Source organism: Pinus tabuliformis, chromosome J, assembly GCF_031772625.1.
Source record: "Pinus tabuliformis cultivar Carrire ecotype Pingquan chromosome J, CPIR1, whole genome shotgun sequence".
Taxonomy (NCBI): Eukaryota; Viridiplantae; Streptophyta; class Pinopsida; order Pinales; family Pinaceae; genus Pinus; species Pinus tabuliformis.
The window spans coordinates 786,086,358-786,106,019 of NC_142295.1; the positions used below are offsets into that span (position 1 = coordinate 786,086,358).

Sequence of the window (19,662 nt, forward strand, 5' to 3'; positions counted from 1 at the left end):
GTTATTATTCTAAGTAACAACTTTAAACAAATAACAGATAAGTTAAAAACAAAGTCAAATTTTTTTACTATTAAATAAGAAATAACGATAAAAATACTCCATAGTGAATAATATGGTGGCACTCTAAAGAGAATTTTTTTATTAATATTGTCTCTTCCATATTATTCATCTTGTTCATAGTGAATAATATGAATGCCTTGCATAGTTTTGGTAATTAACGGTTTCTTGAGGAGTTGCAGTGGCCAATTCTACAATAGGAAAAAAATGACATCAATATTAGATTGGAGGACCTAGAGAAGTGATGGGAGTCCGCTAGATGCATTTGATGTTTGATGGTTGGACAAATGGGAAGAGTAGGAACCTTTTTAATCTATATGCTATTGTTAATTAATATGGTGGCACTCTAAAGAGAATTTTTTTATTAATATTGTCTATTCCATATTATTCATCTTGTTCATAGTGAATAATATGAATGCCTTGCATAATTTTGGTAATTAACGGTTTCTTGAGGAGTTGTAGTGGCCAATTCTACAATAGGAAAAAAATGACATCAATATTAGATTGGAGGACCTAGAGAAGTGATGGGAGTCCGCTAGATGCAGTTGATGTTTGATGGTTGGACAAATGGGAAGAGTAGGAACCTTCTTAATCTATACGCTATTGTTAATTGAAGGGAACTGCTCCTTGTATAATTTTAATAAGAAGCAGTTCACAGATTCTAAGCTATTTGTTTTCTCAAATAGTTTAAGTGAAATCCTCCTGTATTATTAATAGTTATTAATAATACTACTACTTCACCTCTAAATTGAAGGGAACTTCTCATTATTAAAATTATTCAAGATAAATGTAATAAAACCCTAAAATCAATAACAAATAAAAATATTAGCATTTAACTATGGTTGCTCAAATGCTTAGAAAATAAAATATTCACATAATAAAGGAACACCTTTTGAGATGGAATATACCCACTTCATAAGGTCCAACATGAGCATAAAAATAATATAGCACCGAAATTTAGGAGAAATGGCAGCCCATAATTTTCATAGCCATTGAAAAACTAGGACTTCTAGGCCAACATATAGCAAAGGTTATTTTGAATGACTGCATTCATCTATAATTACAAATACACCTCCACACCTTTGTCCTTGCCTTGAATGATTGTGGTGTTAAGGCAAGACAGAACAAGGGGCATAACTTCAAGGTCTCTTCCCACAACCTATAACTGCTACGAAACTCCAAAGATCTTCCGTTGTGCTGCGAGTGAGGAAATCTCATGAAAATGTGAAAAACTCCTGCAATTTCAGAGAGAAACAAACCCCATATATACCCCCATTGGAGTCATAACTGGTTGAATAATTGATAGAAACCAATTATTAATGTATATAGATAAAATATATCAATGGTGAATAATGTCATGTTCTAGTTGTTTCATGGATCTGATTTTCTATTTCAAAAATGTTTAAGGGAAGCATATTTTGTTTCCTAGTCATTTGAATATATATGTATTTGTCTTCACGTCTATCCATCTATCTAAATGTTTCTTTCTTGTATCATGAATATTCCTATTTCATTTTTATTTATTTACTATGTTGCCAGGAAACGTGGGTGCGGGGACGGGGACGGGGACGGCATTTTTGGAAACAGGGTGCGTGGGTTCGTCGGGTAATATAATAATATTAAATTTTAATAATTAAATTTTATAAATTTATAAATTATAATTTATAATTAATAATATATGTGAAATTTGAATTTGACAATTTGTATATTTTTTCAACTTTAAACAAGAAAACTTTAATGATAATCATTTAAACATTGCACATCATTGAACATTCAGCATTGACATGCTTCCCTCGAGCTCTCCTGTGATTCTCTAGCACGCCCTTGGAAACTATCCATGTTTCTGTGACCCTTTTCCTTACACTCACTGTCACGAAATATGGAACATCTGTTGTCTTAATTCAGTGCAGAGTCTACAAGGAGGATGTGTCTCTAGCTAAAGAGGAAAAATGGCGTTTAGAAATATTGATGATTCAGGAATCTTTGCAAGATTGCAAGAGCATTAATGCTAGTCTCGTTTTACAACGTGATGTTTCGAGTCTCAACGGTGTGCTGTCTTGCACACGAGGACATATACCTAGCTAGATATACTAAACCAACCTTGGTTTACCAGTAGATATAGAAGCTACTTGCCACATTTTCTAATCGAGTGATGATTATGAAAGGTTACCAATTCTGCAATACCAATACGCATACAAAACATAAGAAATTATGCTTAATCCTTATTTATGCTAATGCATTAATGTCTTAGTCTAATACTTCTCAATGTTTTACAAGAGACTCAATGTTATATATTTTTATTGTCTTCAAGAAGACCTAATGATATACATTTTGACTCAATGCTAACTACCTCTGCAAAACAGAAATATCAGTCCTAAAATCTGCTTACAATTAGGAGGTAAATAAGCTGAAATCTCACACCTATTCTCTCAAATATGAGTTGAATTTTAATTAGAATTTCAAAGCAAATTTGTCTGGTGACTGGTCTCTTTCAGAATCTGTAGCAAATATTTAAGTGATTGCAGGCCTAATAAATCCCGTCACACCAGCTACTACAAGCAAGCCCCTAGACTCACGGCTAAAGGGAAATAGGTCACCCAAGTAGCCTCTTTCCACCCTGCAAAGGAAACACTGGCAGATCTGCAAATTTTACGATGGAAACACGCGGAAAACCCTCTTAAGATCAATTTGAATTTTTTATTGTCTTCAAGAAAACCCTGTACTCTCACTCTATCGGTGAAACCCTCTGGTAACCGTAATACTAGTTTCAATGACTTCAATGATTTATGCTTCAGCTTTCATAAATTTTAATTTTTAAAACCGTATTAGTCTGACATTTATCCTGAGCTTTTATAGGTTTAACTGTAGTCTCCAATAACTAAGTAGTTTGAATGGTAAGTTAATCTAGTATAAGGAATTTCTTCACTTTGGTCCAACTAAAAGGTGTCGTGGCTACGATGACAAAATCCCCGAGATCATTCAGAGATACGAGGGAACTCCTGTAACATACCAGGTTTCCACCAATATTCCTTTAATGATGTTATACTGTAAAAATACACAGTGTTTAATAAAGAATCGCACTGTAACATTAAACAGACGGAGACCAAACTCTCACATTAAACAAATGAATCAGACATTACTAAATAGTAAATACGCACTCACTGCAACGCTCCACTGCCCACTGCTGCCGGAAGCTGCCCACGGTCCACGCTGAGCAAGCTGCCCACGGTCCAAGCTGAAGCTGCCAACTGCTATGCTGCCAACTGCTATGCCGCCAAGAACAATGCGTATAGCGTTTCACTTATGTTTTAAACAATGATATTTGCCTTTAAGATTTAGGGTGTTTTAAATTATTTTTTAAATTTCATTGTTTCAATAAAAAAAAAAAAAAAATTTTATGAAGAACCCATTAGTTTTTTATTGAAGAACCCGAAGAACCCAACTTGAAGAACCCGAAGAACCCAAGAACCCAAGCACCCGAAGAACCCAAGAACCCAAGAACCCGTCAAAGGCTAAGAACCCAAATTTTTTTTTTGAAGAACCCGGTTCTTCACAGAAGAACCCGGTTCTTCTGGGTGCGTCTGAGAAGAACCCGTACCCGTTTCCGAGACTTGGGTGCGGGAACCCGGTGCGGGTTCGAGAACCCCACCCCCGGGTGCGGGTACCCGTGCAACACAGTTTATTTATTTGTGCACACATGCACACACATATTATTTCTGTGCAATCTTATGTGGAGTTTTGTTAATTTTTGGTATGTTCTGTGCTAGAGCAATTTATTTAATTTATTTTCCATATTAGCAATCACTTCAGCATAAATTAAACTGCAGATAGAACATAAATATAAATCGCAGAAGACAAGCCAAGACAAGAGGACACAAGATGTGGTGCTAGCCAGGAACAAACCCCACATTGTGTGGGGAAACCCTTGATCAATTCTTCTTTTATGTTCTTCAAAGTTCAGCAGAGAAAGAGAGAGAGAGAGAGAGATTGTACATTTACAATAGACGTCAACACTTTGACTTATCTAGATCTAGCATAGATCATTTCGTATAACGATGAGGTCAGTTGAAGACATTCTGCTTCAACTGATTCTCCAAGGTGACAGCTTCACCTATCATAGTACTAAATCCAGGTCCACGTGCTGCATCACTACATATGACGTCATGCTGCAATAGTTGTGATTATCATCATGCTGCCCATGTCCATGATCTCATCATGCTGCTGCCCTTCATGTTCATGATCTTATAATGCTGCCTATTCATCATCATCATGCTGTCCTATATGTCCATGATCTCATGCTGCCCTTTATGTCCATGATCTCATTTATCATCAAGCTGCCCATGCTTATTATTACATTCATCATGATGCTGTCCATGACCATGATCTGGTTCATCATCATGCTGCCCTTGATCATTATGCACATGATCTCATTCATCATGTTGTAGGATACTGAGATATTCTTTTCAACATTTCATAGCACATCAAGACACATTGTCCAAATATCACTAAAGTCGCTGCGCAAACATTATTGTCATAGGAACAAATATCGTTTCCATATATTATCTCCATTCATCACTTGTCAAGAGAACATATCACTGCTATGCATAACTGTCATAAGAGTAAGTGACACTACAATAAGCGCAGAAGATCACTGTCAGAAAACTTTGTCATATTGTCATATTTCACTGTCATACGTACAGAAGACGGGGTCTGCCCTTAAGCTCTTCCATATATCCATTTTTATGATTCCAAATCATCTGCCTTTTAACAGCCCTTGTTGTCCCTCTCAAGGGACTATACTTGGAGCTTTACCAAGCATCTTCATACAGCCCATTATACGAGAATTGCAAACTTTCTAATCTGGACCATAATATTTGGAAAATTCATCATTAGAAAAGACAAGCACATACCTGTGATAGACGTCATATTTTTGTCCACAAATACATTTCGGCCAGTGCACAGGATCCTGAAATTTCAGCTCTATCATATGACAGCAGCCGAGTGTGCTTTTATGCCTGCGTGCTTCAGCGGGTTCCACTATGTTAATTCACTACGGCTCCCATCACGTTAATATGAACCTTCATATAGTGCGGATCTGCTAATATCCACATGAAAGAATTTGAGTTGCTGTTAGCGGATACCCTAGCTCACAGTAATGCGTATCTTCCGTTCCTTCATCCGAGAGCGTATAAGAACTGCGTGTAAGTGTCTTCACGGGTAAGGAGTCTTCAAGAACTGCGTGTAAGTGTCTTCACGGGTAAGGAGTCTTCAAGAACTGTGTGTAAGGAGTCTTCAAGAACTGCGAGGTCTTGGATAGCTCCATTGACTGTGTTGTATCTTCCAGAACAGCGTTACCTATATCTTCTGTGTAAGGTCTCATCCTCATGACCTATGTATAGATGAGGAGTCTTTATGCCTTGCATATAACTATGGTAGGGCTCCTTCCATCTGCGGCTTCACCATGAACAGTGTATAAGCTTATGACCGTGTTGGATTTAGGGCATCATCAAACTAGGTCAACGAATTCCTTTTTGTGACTCTCTTTCTCCAAAAACCCAAGACGTGGAGAGGAGATCACATCGAGGATGTGGGTTGAAATGAATTCAAGTCCTCTATTTTTATACTAAAACATATATGATGAATAGTCATGATGTTTGGGCTTCTTGAGCCTACGTAAGCGCTGGTCGGCTAGATAATAAAACCATAATCTAAATAAATTCATATCTCGATAAATACATATCGGAATTGGATGATCTTTGGATCAATCCTACACCTCTCGACGAGAGGGATCCAATAAAAATATCAGCTGTCATAAATAAGCTGACCCACAAGGAGTTTGGCCCTAGTTGCCAATTTAACACTCCCTCTCAACTAGGGAGAACTCCATTTGCTGATCCATATGCTCGGCTGTACTATCTTTGCCATCAGTGCCCTGCACTGCTTTGCTCAGCTCTGCTGGCTCAGCTGGCTCTGCTAGCTCTGCTTTGCTCTGCTCAACTTAGCTTTGCTGAACTATGAAGAAGAAGAATTGATCGAGAATGTCTCATACCATTCTCCATTGACCTGAAGTCAGTCTCAGAGTGCGTACCACTGGTCCTAGCCTAGTCTCAACAGACCCAAAGTCAGTGTCATAGTGGGTACTACTCCTATGACTGGTCCCAGACCAGTATCGCAGGCTCAAAGAGTGTACCACTGGTCCCAGACCAGTCTCAACCGACCGAAAGTCAACGTCATAGTATGTACTATGTACCACTCTCACTGTTCCTAGAGCAGTCCTACACTGACACAAAGTCAGTCTCAGAGTATGTACCACTAGTCCCAGACCAGTCTCAACTGACCCGAAGTCAGCGTCATAGTATGGTACAACTCCTACCATTGGTCCCAGACCAGTATCGCAGGCTCAGAGAGTGTACCATTGGTCCCAGACCAGTCTCAACCGACCCGAAGTCAGCGTCATAGCATGTACCACTCTCACTGGTCCCAGACCAGTCCTGCACTAACACGAAGTTAGTCTCAGAGTATGTACCACTGGTCCCAGACCAGTCTCAACTGACCCGAAGTCAGCGTCATAGTATGGTACAACTCCTACCACTGGTCCCAGACCAGTATCATTGATCCGAGATCAATGGAGGTCATCCTAGTGTAGGGAGTACGGTAGATACAACAATGTGCCTATCGGTACTACTATGGTCCCTAACTTCATTTCCCTACTCATTGCTCAGATGAGAGTACTTCCCATGAGTCCCAAACTGCATGGGTAGGATGCCTCAACAGGAGAACTAATCAATCCTGTCCTCATAGGAGAACACATCAATCCTGCTACAATCGCCATGGAGAACACATCGATCCAGGCCTCACAGGAGAACACATCAATCCTGCTACAATCGCCACAAAGAACACATCAATCCAGGCCTCACAGGAGAACACTTCAATCCTGCTACAATCGCCATGGAGAACACATCAATCCAGGGCACACAGGAGAACACATCAATCCTACTACAATTGCCACAGAGAACACATCAATCCAGGCCTCACAGGAGAACACTTCAATCCTGCTACAATCGCCATGGAGAACACATCGATCCAGGCCTCACAAGAGAACACATCAATCCTGCTACAATCACCACAGAGAACACATCAATCCAGGCCTCACAGGAGAACACTTCAATCCTGCTACAATCACCATGGAGAACACATCGATCCAAATTAGAGAGTGTACCCTTCTATCTGATGAAGTGCCTTGAAGCACTACAATCAATATGCCAGATTCCCAAAGAATCTGAAGGAGAGGGCCAATACAAGATAACACTTCTTTATCAAAAACAATATTTGATTCTTCTTCCCTGGGGTTCCTTGCTTCCTTGAAGAGTCGGCCGTGTCTTTGATGAAGGGCATCTCTGTCATTCAGACACTCCTTCGCATAAGGGCCGAACTCATAACCAAGACATCTACCTTTCCATCCGCCCTTTGATCTGAACTTCCCAATGAAGTGATCTTTAGGTATGCCATCAGAAACTTCCGCTGCGTCATTCTGATAACATTCTCTGCTTCAACTTCACTCTAGGTGAATTATGAGGAACTGATTGATCCTTCTGTCTTGTCCCAACTATCTTCGGTGATTGCTCTTTCACTCTTGCTGGGCATTGTCTTCACCTCAGCTCCGATACCATGTTAATTTTTGGTATGTTCTATGCTAGAGAAATTTGTTTAATTTCTTTTCCATATTAGCAATCACATCAGCATAAAGTAAACTGTAGATAGAACATAAATATAAATCGCAGAAAACAAGCCAAGACAAGAGGACACAAGATGTGGCGCTAGCCAGGGACAAACCCCACAATGTGTGGGGAAACCCTTGATCAATTCTTCTTTTATGTTCTTCAAAGTTCAGCAGAGAAAGAGAGAGAGAGAGAGAGATAGTACATTTACGATAGACGTCAACACTTTGACTTATCTAGATCTAGCATAGATCATTTCGTATAACGATGAGATCAGTGGAAGACATTCTGCTTCAACTGATTCTCCAAGGTGACAGCTTCACCTATCATAGTACTAAATCCAGGTCCACTTGCTGCATCACTACATATGACGTCATGCTGCAATAGTTGTGATTATCATCATGCTGCCCATGTCCATGATCTTATCATGCTGCTGCCCTTCATGTTCATGATCTTATAATGCTGCCTATTCATCATCATCATGCTGTCCTATATGTCCATGATCTCATGCTGCCCTTTATGTCCATGATCTCATTTATCATCAAGCTGCCCATGCTTATTATTACATTCATCATGATGCTATCCATGACCATGATCTGGTTCATCATCATGTTTCCCTTGATCATTATGCACATGATCTCATTCATCATGTTGTAGGATACTGAGATATTCTTTTCAACATTTCATAGCACATCAAGACACATTGTCCAAATATCACTAAAGTCGCTGCCCAAACATTATTGTCATAGGAACAAATATCTCTTCCATATATTATCTCCATTCATCACTTGTCAAGAGAACAATATCACTGCTATGCATAACTTTCATAAGAGTAAGTGACACTACAATAAGCGCAGAAGATCACTGTCAAAAAACTTTGTCATATTGTCATATTTCACTGTCATACGTACAGAAGATGGGGTCTACCCTTAAGCTCTTCCATATATCCATTTTTATGATTCCAAATCATCTGCCTTTTAACAACCCTTGTTGTCCCTCTCAAGGGACTATACTTGGAGCTTTACCAAGCATCTTCATACAGCCCATTATACCAGAATTGCAAACTGTTTAATCTGGACCATAATATCTGGCAAATTCATCATTAGAAAAGACAAGCACATACCTGTGATAGACGTCATATTTCTGTCCACAAATACATTTCGGCCAGTGCACAGGATCCTGAAATTTCGGCTCTATTATATGACAGCGGCCGAGTGTGCTTTCATGCCTGCGTGCTTCAGCGGGTTCCACTATGTTAATTCACTGCGGCTCCCATCACGTTAATATGAACCTTCATATAGTGCGGATCTGCTAATATCCACACGAAAGAATTTGAGTTACTGTTAGCGGATACCCTAGCTCATAGTAATGCGTATCTTCCGTTCCTTCATCCGAGAGCGTATAAGAACTGCGTGTAAGTGTCTTCACGGGTAAGGAGTCTTCAAGAACTGCGTGTAAGGAGTCTTCAAGAACTGCGAGGTCTTGGATAGCTCCATTGATTGTGTTGTATCTTCCAGAACAACGTTACCTATATCTTCTACGTAAGGTCTCATCCTCATGACCTGTGTATAGATGAGGAGTCTTTATGCCTTGCATATAACTATTGTAGGGTTCCTTCCATCTGTGGCTTCACCATGAACAATGTATAAGCTTATGACTGTGTTGGATTTAGGGCATCATCCAACTAGGTCAACGAATTCCTTTTTGTGACTCTCCTCCAAAACCCCAAGATGTGGAGAGGAGATCACATCAAGAATGTGTGTTGAAATGACTTCAAGTCCTCTATATTTATAGTAAAACATATATGATGAATAGTCATGACGTTTGGGCTTCTTGAGCCTACGTAAGAGCTGGTCGGCTAGATAATAAAACCATAATCTAAATAAATTCATATCTCCATAAATACATATCGGAATTGGATGATCTTTGGATCAATCTTACACCTCTCAACGAGAGCGATCCAATAAAAATGTCAGCTGCCATAAATAAGCTGACCCACATGGAGTTTGGCCCTAGTTGCCAATTTAACAAGTTTCAACCAATCTTTGCAGCATTGTACAACGAAAGGTTGTTTGTCTGCTCAATTTATTTGTTGGTTATTGTCATTTGGTTGATATACATTGAAAATGTTGTTTTAATAATTGATAAAAATGGGAACCATGGAATAACTTGGCATGCAATAGAAAGTTGTTTGGCTGATTGGCTCATGGGTAACTTTCTAACAATTTTTCTTTGGTATGTTGTGACATTTGATGTAGGTTGAGATATACTCAGGCAGGCCTCACCAAATAAGGATTCACTTGTCCTTTATAGGACATCCTCTTTTAGGTAAATTCCTCTGTTAATACTATCTTCATTTGCTTCATATTAGATTATTTTTCATTGTTATTTTAGAATTTGGCTATGAATAGAAACCATCTTCGTTCCTCATGATTTTGATGTAAAGGATGGCTGACTTATTAGCATCTCTCATGATTTCAAAGTAAAATATGGCTGACATGTTTCATTTTCAAATGATAAATAATAAACTGGATTCTTTGTCATCTTGATGAGACTTTAATTGTCACAATGTAAAGTTGTTGGCTGTATTTACGCAATGTTAATTTTCCAATGTTCTATGCTGTAACAATCACTTTAACAAATTCTTCTTTTAGTAGCAATCACTTTTTCCAATTAATTTCAATCTCCCAATGACAGTGAGCAATTGTAGATAGAACAATAAACAGTATGCACAATAGAAGACAGCCAAGATCAATAGAGACACAGATTTTTGGTCAAAGACCAGGGAAAAACCCCACAAGGGGAGAAACCCTAACCAGATTCTTCTTCTATTAGATGTTCATCAAATGTTCAGCAGAGAGATGCATAGTCCAAGTACATCAACAATTAGTCAAAGGTCAAAGCCTTAACTTCAAGTCAACTAATCCAATATCCAATCAAATATGAGCAATATAGTCAAATCTGGTCAAATAATAATTCTGCAATTTCCAACTGTCACAGTCAAAGTCAACAGCAATCAACGCAGCACTAACCAGTCCAAAGTCAATGGTCAAATCAGCTCCAAACAGTTCCGTCAAAGCAGCAACAAACTTGGCCTTCCTTGCTTTGTCAAACCCAGTCAAAACGGTCCACAAATCTGCCTCAGAAATCGGGCAAAGTCAAGTCAACCCTTCAGAGACCCTATCTGTACATCTGCGGTCAACGCTGGTCAAAATGCCCGGAAAATTTCGGTCTTCTCTTTCCTGAGTTTGGCCTCCAAGAATAGACCCAAAACCCAAGTCAAGCCAAGCCCAATCACCCAAAGTCAACACTGGTCAAAGGTGCCAAAACAGAAGTCAAATTCGGTCAACAGAATTTCCCTCTCTCCTGTTTGAATGTGTGAGTTCAGACCCTGCAATTTCAGACCAGATCAAACCAATGAAGAAGAAATGAATGTGTGATATGATGCCTCCAAGTGATGCCAAGTGAGGTGTATTTATATGTGGTCTAGGTGGATGAATTTCTCCTTTAGTCCAACTTGTACTTTTTGAGGAGACATGGACCAGCATTAAAACTAGTATTTTACCATGTGCAAATTAAATGCAAGAGCGGTCTCCTTAGGGTTTGCTGGGCTTCCCCAAGGAGGGAATTGCTCCCTCAGCTGCCAATTTTCAAAATGCAAGCTTCAAATCACATAAAATTCTATTTATCTACTCTGATTCTCATGTTGCTCCACCTGGTACTCTGTATTCTGCTTCTATTCTGGAAAGAGGTACTGAAAGTTGATTTTTACTTGGTAAAAGCACACTGACTGTAGTTTTTCTTTCATCTTTATCACCTTCCCAGTTTGCATTTGAAAAAAATTGCAACATGAAGTTTTAATTTTTCGCAACTACGATATGAAATTGTGAAGTACTTTTGATATTGCTAAGTAATCTCCTTGCTATATTCCAATGTGTTCCCTTGGGACATATCTCAATGCTGTCTTTTCTGTAGACCAACGTTCTACTTTCAGTTCTGTCATGTATTTGGAAACAAAACTGATAGAGTAGCTGAAATGAGGCTTAGTGGTTGTAAGGTATATCAAGCTCCCCACTAGGTGCTTGTAGACAAACTCCTTATCTGCCTTAGAGTTGGTCTTGGCTGAAAGCTTCAATCCTTTTCCCATAGGTGTAGATGAAATTTTGTAATCCATCATTTTGAGCTTGTCGAGTGAACTCGTGGCATATTTTGTTTGTGAGACAAAAGTGCAGCTACCTATTTGCCAAACTTCTACACCTAGGCAGTAATGTAGGAGGTCTAGATCAGTGATATCAAAATCTTTACTCATTGTTGTGGCCCAAACTCTCACCTAGGAGGAAAAGTCCTAACCTCAGTGGGGGAGCCAAGATGCAAAACTCGGGCAAGCCACCCACTGTCACCATGGTGGGCTTGCCCCACTCTTTAGACTATGGAAAGGGTCCTAGTCAAGGGGGGAATCCCTAAAGGGCAAACTAAGTCAGATTATTGAGTGTGAAGAGGAGCTCTTTGAGTTGCTTTTGACTAATACAATTCGATACTGCCCACTCTCAAGGTAGTAGATCAAATTGCCAATTATGAACTAGCTCAAAAATTTAGACAAGTGTTTATTCAATATTGTGCTTGGAAAGTAAAGGACATGTCTTGCTTAGTAAACGATATGCCATGAAATGCTAGTGATAGAGTGAAACATATGTCAACAGATTAGAGCATAGCATTCACTATCTGTAAGATCATTCATTGAGTTATCCATTGAACATTCATCATATCATAGCATCGATTATTACTGTCATCAACAAGAGATTATATAGCAAGGATTTGCGATAATAAACCTGAAAGTGTACTGCTGCTATTATAAATAGAGAGGACAGCAGGCCTGTGGCAGAATTATATCATCAAAGTGTCATTCAACAAAGGTCATAGTGCATCATTTGAGGACATCAAAGATGGCAGAATTGAACGATGAATCATAGAACATAAATTTATCATTTCAATCATAAAACAGGCAAATAAAGGCAGCACTTATGTTATAATCATGAAATATTTCCAGACAGTGAATGGGCAGTGAGTAATGGTATATCCACAACACTTAAATATTGGGGAAATATACCAGCCTTAAGGCTCATTTTACCACAATAATTCAAGAGCAGATTTGTAATCAATGACATGAGTGAGCAGTGAACTGATACAAGCACATTTACCACAGTAATCTAGGACAAATTGTTACCATGAATAGTATGTTATCAAGAGTGTAATCACCACAATTAGTCAGTGATGTAATGATGAATTTCGAGCAGTGAAAGGTAGATTCAGGGAGCAGTGAACAGTACTTACAATTGAATGAAATGCACCAGCGTGACATGCCAGAGGTCTATTGTCAAACAATGATGAGATCATGTGATAATAGAGTGATATGATAAAGTTAGCAGCCAATCAGCATGCCTATAGTGCTCTAAACAAAGTCAAGACACCAACATTCAAACCACAGTCCAATGGCTAATCTTGCAATGCTCCAACTGACAAAACTGCATGAAATAGATAGTGAACAAAGGCATCCACAGTGAAGTTTAAAGAAAGATAATATATGTTAGGATTCAAAGCTTTGTCAACTGTGTTACCATCAGACAATGATGCACAGTACCCCAAACGCTGGTCAAGATAACTGAAGTGTAAACAGAGCTTACCCACAATGAAACGACTAACCACTGAGGTCACGGTGAATGTTATTTAAGATCATGAAGAAACCATAAATTCTGCAGAAACAGTGCTTAAACCTTCAAAGGGTATGGGAATTGGTAGCACTATATGTTAAGTCATTGGGACTTGTAGCATCAATTTAGTTTGAGAGGTATTTTAGATGCCAGATCCACCAAAAACAATGCAATATGAATCATGATGATCCCATAGAAATGAACAGCAAAATGGAGCGTATTTGTGGCCAAGAACTATATAAACAATTTTATGCAATTATTGTGAACCACAAAATTTTATTCCACTGCCAAGCAAACTATATGTGTTCCAAAAAATTAAAGGAAATCATTGACCAACTTATGTCTTCAATTGTGAATTCGCATCTAGCGTTTCAACATTATTCACTAACATAAATTATTTCATGGAAAGTGCTGGACATGTTTAAACATATGCAAATATGACCTAGTAACAATGCGAGATATGTGGTCCAAAGATCAACAACATTAAAAAAATGCAGAATATTGTCATTAATGTTTACTTTTAAGTTTGACTTCTGAGGTTTAAAAGTATGATGAAAACCAATATTGTTTTAAGACTTTGGTACCATGGGATCCAAGTTTTCTATTTATCAAACCAAGGATGATCATGGATAGATATTTACCCTTTAGGAACTCGAAAAAATAATCGTTGTATGCTTTGTGTCTGATGTGTGGTGCATTTAATTCGAAATCAATTCTTAAGCTTTCAAACCTGTGAAATTATAGTCCCAAAATATCATTTAACTAGATGGCATTAGTTTGTGATACCTTTTATATGTAAGGGAAATAAGTCAAGAGTGTGTGAAGATGTTTATGGCCTTGTAATAAAATATATTGTCTTATGATATTTTGATTTTAACAAACCAAATCACTACAGGATAAAAAATAAGGTTTTCAAATGTGTAGATTAAAGAAAAAATTGTAGTGAATCAATTGGTGAATTCAGACTGATCAGAACCGATGTGCCTGAGAGGTTATATATGAAAGAAAACTATGTGATCAATGTCAAAATCTTCCCTCCGTAACTTGGCAAACCTTGTACAAAGTGTTTGAGTGTAGGATGAGCACAAAATAAACCATGGTTTCGTGGCTAAGTTCCATGCAAGGGTTTCTCTGTGGCTTGGTTCGTGACCCTCTCTCCTTCATTTATTCGTGGGCATCTTCTATCTCTTTGCACGAGGGTCAAAGCTTGAAAGATGCAATGTAGGCCTTTCAACACCTGCAGCCACAAATCATTAGCTTGAAAACAAAAGGAAAAGGCCTTCAAACCCTCACGGCTAGGGCAAATGAGGCCTCTTAGGCATGCGGCTAGGGCTAGAGAGTGAAAGTGACAAGTTCAAACCCCAAAATGCTGAGATCTAGTCCTCATTCAAGCATCAAAACTCCTTGAAAGCTTTGCAACCACAAGATATTAGCCAAAGACGAATTACAATGATGAATCAAGCCCTTTAAGAGGCCATGAATAGGGATACTAGCCCTTAATACCTTTGTGGCTAAGTGAACAAGAGCCTTCTAGGCTTGTGGCTAGGCCTAAAGGCGAATTTGAGACCACAAAACTCCTTCAAAATTGATTGTAGCCCTGGAAAAGCAATATTTAGCAAAGAAAACTCAAATCCTTATGGATCAATGACAATACTCAATGAGAACCCACTTCAAATCCTTGCCAAATTTGTGATTAAGCCTACAAACACCAAGAGTTAGTGCCAAATATCAATAATGAAGAGATTATCCAACCAACAAGGGTTGTGGATAGGGTTATTAGGCCCTCTTAAGCCTGCGACTAGGCTAGAAAGGCCTATTAGGCCTGCGGCCAAGCCTAATGAGGCCAAAAACCCCTGCGGCTAAGCCTAATGTGGTTGAAACTTGAAAGCCCCTGTGGCCACCTAATCAAATATTAGCCACAAGAATGTGATTAAATCCAAGAAATTTGCCTGCAAAAACCTTAGATGATAATTCTTTGCCAAGAAATGTTGATTTTGGAGTGATTTTAGCCCTAGCAGCTCCCTCTGGAAGGCATGGTGTTGCAAATGTGTCATATGGGTCTTGCAAATCAGGGCCTCTAGACGCTAGACCCACCTTCCTTGGCTGAATGCTCCCCTCCTTTGGGCTAGACGACCTTTCCAAAAGCTAAATAATACCCAAATCCTAGCTGTCTAGGTTAGGTGAGGGCTAGGATCCTCTAAATTCGAATTTCTTTTTGAAATTTTGATCCTTGACACTTGCAAGTTATATAAAAAGAGTCGTCCACAAAATCTAGAAATAATTTGAAAATATAACCCTCAATAATTGTTTACAAATTGAAAAATAAATAAAAAACAAGAGTTAGAAAATTTATTTACAAATTACAAAATATCTACGAGAAAATTTAAGCTCTAATTACAGATGAATCATTTATAGCCCAAAGTAGAAGTTTGAAAATAAGAGAAGGAATATTTTATTTTTAATATACTGGCCAGAACCCTACAACACAAATCATTAGATCAAGCCGAGAAGCCAAACAAGATGAAGATCTCCTCAAAGTCTATGTACTTGGGGGTTTCCCAAGGGTTGAATCACTTGAAGATCTCTACACACTTTGGAAGATAAATTGTTAGTTTCAAAAGGGGTTTAGATACACACTTCAAACCCTCAAGATCTAGAGATACTTGCTAGATCGAGTGAGCAGAAAATGCTTCTCTAGAACCCAACACCTAAAGCAAGATACCTGTGCTAATAGATGATCCAACCATTGGCTATTGAAACAACAATATTCAATATTACACAATTAGAGCATTAAAATCATTCAACACATACCATAAATCATTGAGAGAGAGACACCTTGAATTGAAACCCCAAAGACTTATGCTTTATTATCAAAAGAAATCTAACAAAGCTTAGCTCAATACATCATAAGTTGAAGTTACAATGAGGAGCTAAAGAGCTTCCTTATATAGAAAATGAGAGGGATCAACCCCTCCAAGTGGAAAATAATAGCTAGTAGCTCGATTTAGGGCTTGATCCTTCTCCAAAAAATTCGAACCCTTGATACACTGACACAAATCTCTGAAAGAATTCGATCTTCCTTGTTTACTAGGCTAGAGGGATCAAACTTTGACTTTTGGAGCACAAGAGAATCTCCAAAAATAGAATTATTGTTATTTGTGCAAAATAAATCAACTGCTTGGTCTAAAAATTTGAATTGCTGGGAAAATAGCCTTTCTGGGTTCAACGAATTTTTTGAATGGGTCATCCTGCGTTTGAAATGAGGCTTTTTATTTTTGACTTGAATTTTTTCCTTTTAAAATAGCCTCAATAATTTTTTTGAATAATTTTTCCACTTGGAGGGTAATTAATTTTTCCCTTCATTTGATTTTTGACAATTTGTGGCTAATTAATTTCTTTTATTTTTTCCAAAAAATAAATAAAAAGACTTAAGAGGGGAGAAAATATTTTTCCACCCTCTAAGTGGGTCTAAAAAATGTTTTGGCAATGGTGTTCTAATTATGAGGAACCATTCACCAAAAATATTCCTAGACACACTTTTTACATCAAGATATTACAATAATCAACCCTTAGAAGGGGAATTTTAGACACAACCTCTTAAGACTCAACCAAATTTTTTGACACAAGACACATGATCTAGTATGATAAAATATATCGATTGATAACACTAGGACTCACCTAAGACCTTATCAATGAGTTCCACCTTAGCTTTGGGGTATGTTTGGGAGAAAAACTCTGCCAATTATTTGTGTTTACAAACACAAATAATTTGGAGAGGTTAACAAACTCTTTAGAGTGAAAGCCTTTGAGAAGAATCATAGGCTTAGCTAGGGTTTGTTACATGGCTTCATAGTCATACTAGAATCATTTTTACAATAAATTAGTAGAATTTGGTATTACAATGATGACAATGACTAAAATATTTTAATCAATGCTTTATACTTTGCTTCTCGGAACTGTTGACGTGTACATGGTCAACATCTGGCTCTACTTGGGGACACGTTGCTTCATCGAAGGAATGTGAGAATCCATAATTTGCTTTTAAGAAAACAAATTAACATCAGTAGATATCTATTCAAATACAAATCAAAATCATCATATACATCATCAACTGCTGGAATAGAAAACATAAAACATAAATGCTGAAATTAAAACTATTCTAATGACAGAAATGAAAACTAATCTAGAAGAATAGGGTTAGAGATACAATACAAAGGATGCCATATGGCATCAAATGTCATTTTTGAATTCCAATATGAAGAAGCTATCTTCTCTCAAGTGGATCCATTGGCTGCTTCTCTAATGTTCCTTGTTGAATCTTGGTTCTCTTAGGTTGATGAAGGGTTTCCACACTATATTGTATAGGCCAGTCAAATCTCTTTCACTTTCGTCTCTTATTCGCAGTTGATGATGTGATATCTAAGGCACTTTCCATCATAGGCTCAACAAAATCAATCAATATTGTGGTATATTCTCTAGGAGGTCCATCAACATCTATATTGTTGGGTTTCCTTGGATCCTCAACATGATGTCTCCTCTCAACCGTTGAGAAATCTAGGGCAGGTAGATAAGATGATTTCTCTCGCTTGATATTTGCTTGTGATATATTTTTACTTCACTTAGTTAGCTTCTTCTTTTGTCTTGTTTATTATTAGTATTTTCTATTATCAAAAAGCTATCAAATATAAATAACAATGAGACAAAGGACACCAGATATAGGCTATTATCCAGGGCCAAAACCTCTCCAAGCTTGAGAGGAAAACTTACCAAATTCTTCTTCTTGTAGAATTTCAATTGATGAATTCCAAGACCAAGACTCTTGACCTAAGAACCTGTCCAAGATCAAGTCACAAGGCTTCCTTGAGCAACTCTTCTTTTGCAAGTCAATGCTAGTCAAACTAACTTCTACACCTCTGGTTTCGGCTTCTCTGGAATTTCGACCTCTTGTTATAGACTTGCAATATTTCAGCCTCTTTAGAAACCCTAGTTGCAACACGTGTGAGAGATAGACAAAGATTTATCCCTTGATTCCTCTTTGCTTGGATGGAGATTCCTTCTTTTGCAATTCAGCTTGAAATGTGTCTTGATTTCCTCCTTGTTTTGGCCCTCTTAGATGACTGTAATGACTCGGCTTCGGCAACAACAGATAGTACCCAATCTTCCTCGCACGTATGAGGGATTTTCACCCTAAAACAAACCTAAACAATTTAGTACTTCCTTCTTCTTCCTTCTCTAGGATAGGAGGCTTCTTCTCCCTTGATCGAACTTTCTTACGCTTGAATGAGTGCTCTTCAAATGAGGTTGATGACTCTATATATAGGCTTCTTGACACATCCTTTTAGGCTGACTTGAAGTGTCCTTAGGCCGAATTTTTGCTTGCATATTTGACATGGTCTTGGAGGGTCTTTTGACTCTAATTTGACTCAAATAATTCTTCTTACAATATGTAACATGCCCAAATGGGTCATTCATTCATACATGACAATGACTCAATGACTTTATAAGAAACCTAGAAGCACTTAATGGGTGTTTTGAGTCTTTTGACCTCTAAAAATAAATTCTCTTGATCATGAAACCCATGCCTCAAGACTCACAATAATAAATTTATTTTTCTCTTTCCATTAAATACATAAAATCATGATTACATCTGTCATTATGAAGACCAAACCTAGTTACATATTTCAACACTTCCTCTTAACTAGGGAGTTATTCATAATCCATACCAGTACTTGGACATTCTCAATCTTGAAGAATTCTGATAAGAAGATTCGGATTGGTAACCCATCTGTATAACATCATATCATCCAACATTGTCACATAGCAAGGTCTTGACTAAGAACTGTATCTCTCCACAAGATCAGAGCACAATGCTGGCGAGACCAATGATTTATAAACACCTTCATCATTGTCTTTCCAGGAGCATACCCCACCCGGGTGTTCATAGGGTATGTCCTCCAGGACTATTTTTATCTTGGATTCCTAGTCCTCAAAGAATATTGGTCCTCTACGACTACTCTTATCTTGGATGCCCTACCACATCCTCAAAGAGTATCGGATGCCAGATGCTTATCCCATCCTCCATTCTTTTCTTCCCAAGTGAAGACAAGAATGATTTGTCTATGTCTCCCTCTCAACTAGGGGGGATATACCCATTCTAGTGAAGGAATGTACTCATTCTT

The 19,662-nt window shown here is 38.0% G+C and overlaps 1 protein-coding gene across 2 annotated transcripts in view; it reads left to right on the forward strand.

Annotated features, from left to right (window-relative positions):
* LOC149229075 (Pseudouridine synthase family protein) overlaps nt 1-19,662 on the forward strand; it is a 380,432-nt gene that overhangs the window by 217,856 nt on the left and 142,914 nt on the right. For both annotated transcript variants that reach the window (XM_089378450.1, XM_089378449.1), the window contains exon 11: nt 10,034-10,103. In XM_089378450.1, coding sequence (XP_089234576.1) covers nt 10,034-10,103 — 70 coding nt within the window. The remainder of the gene's footprint in view (nt 1-10,033; nt 10,104-19,662) is intronic.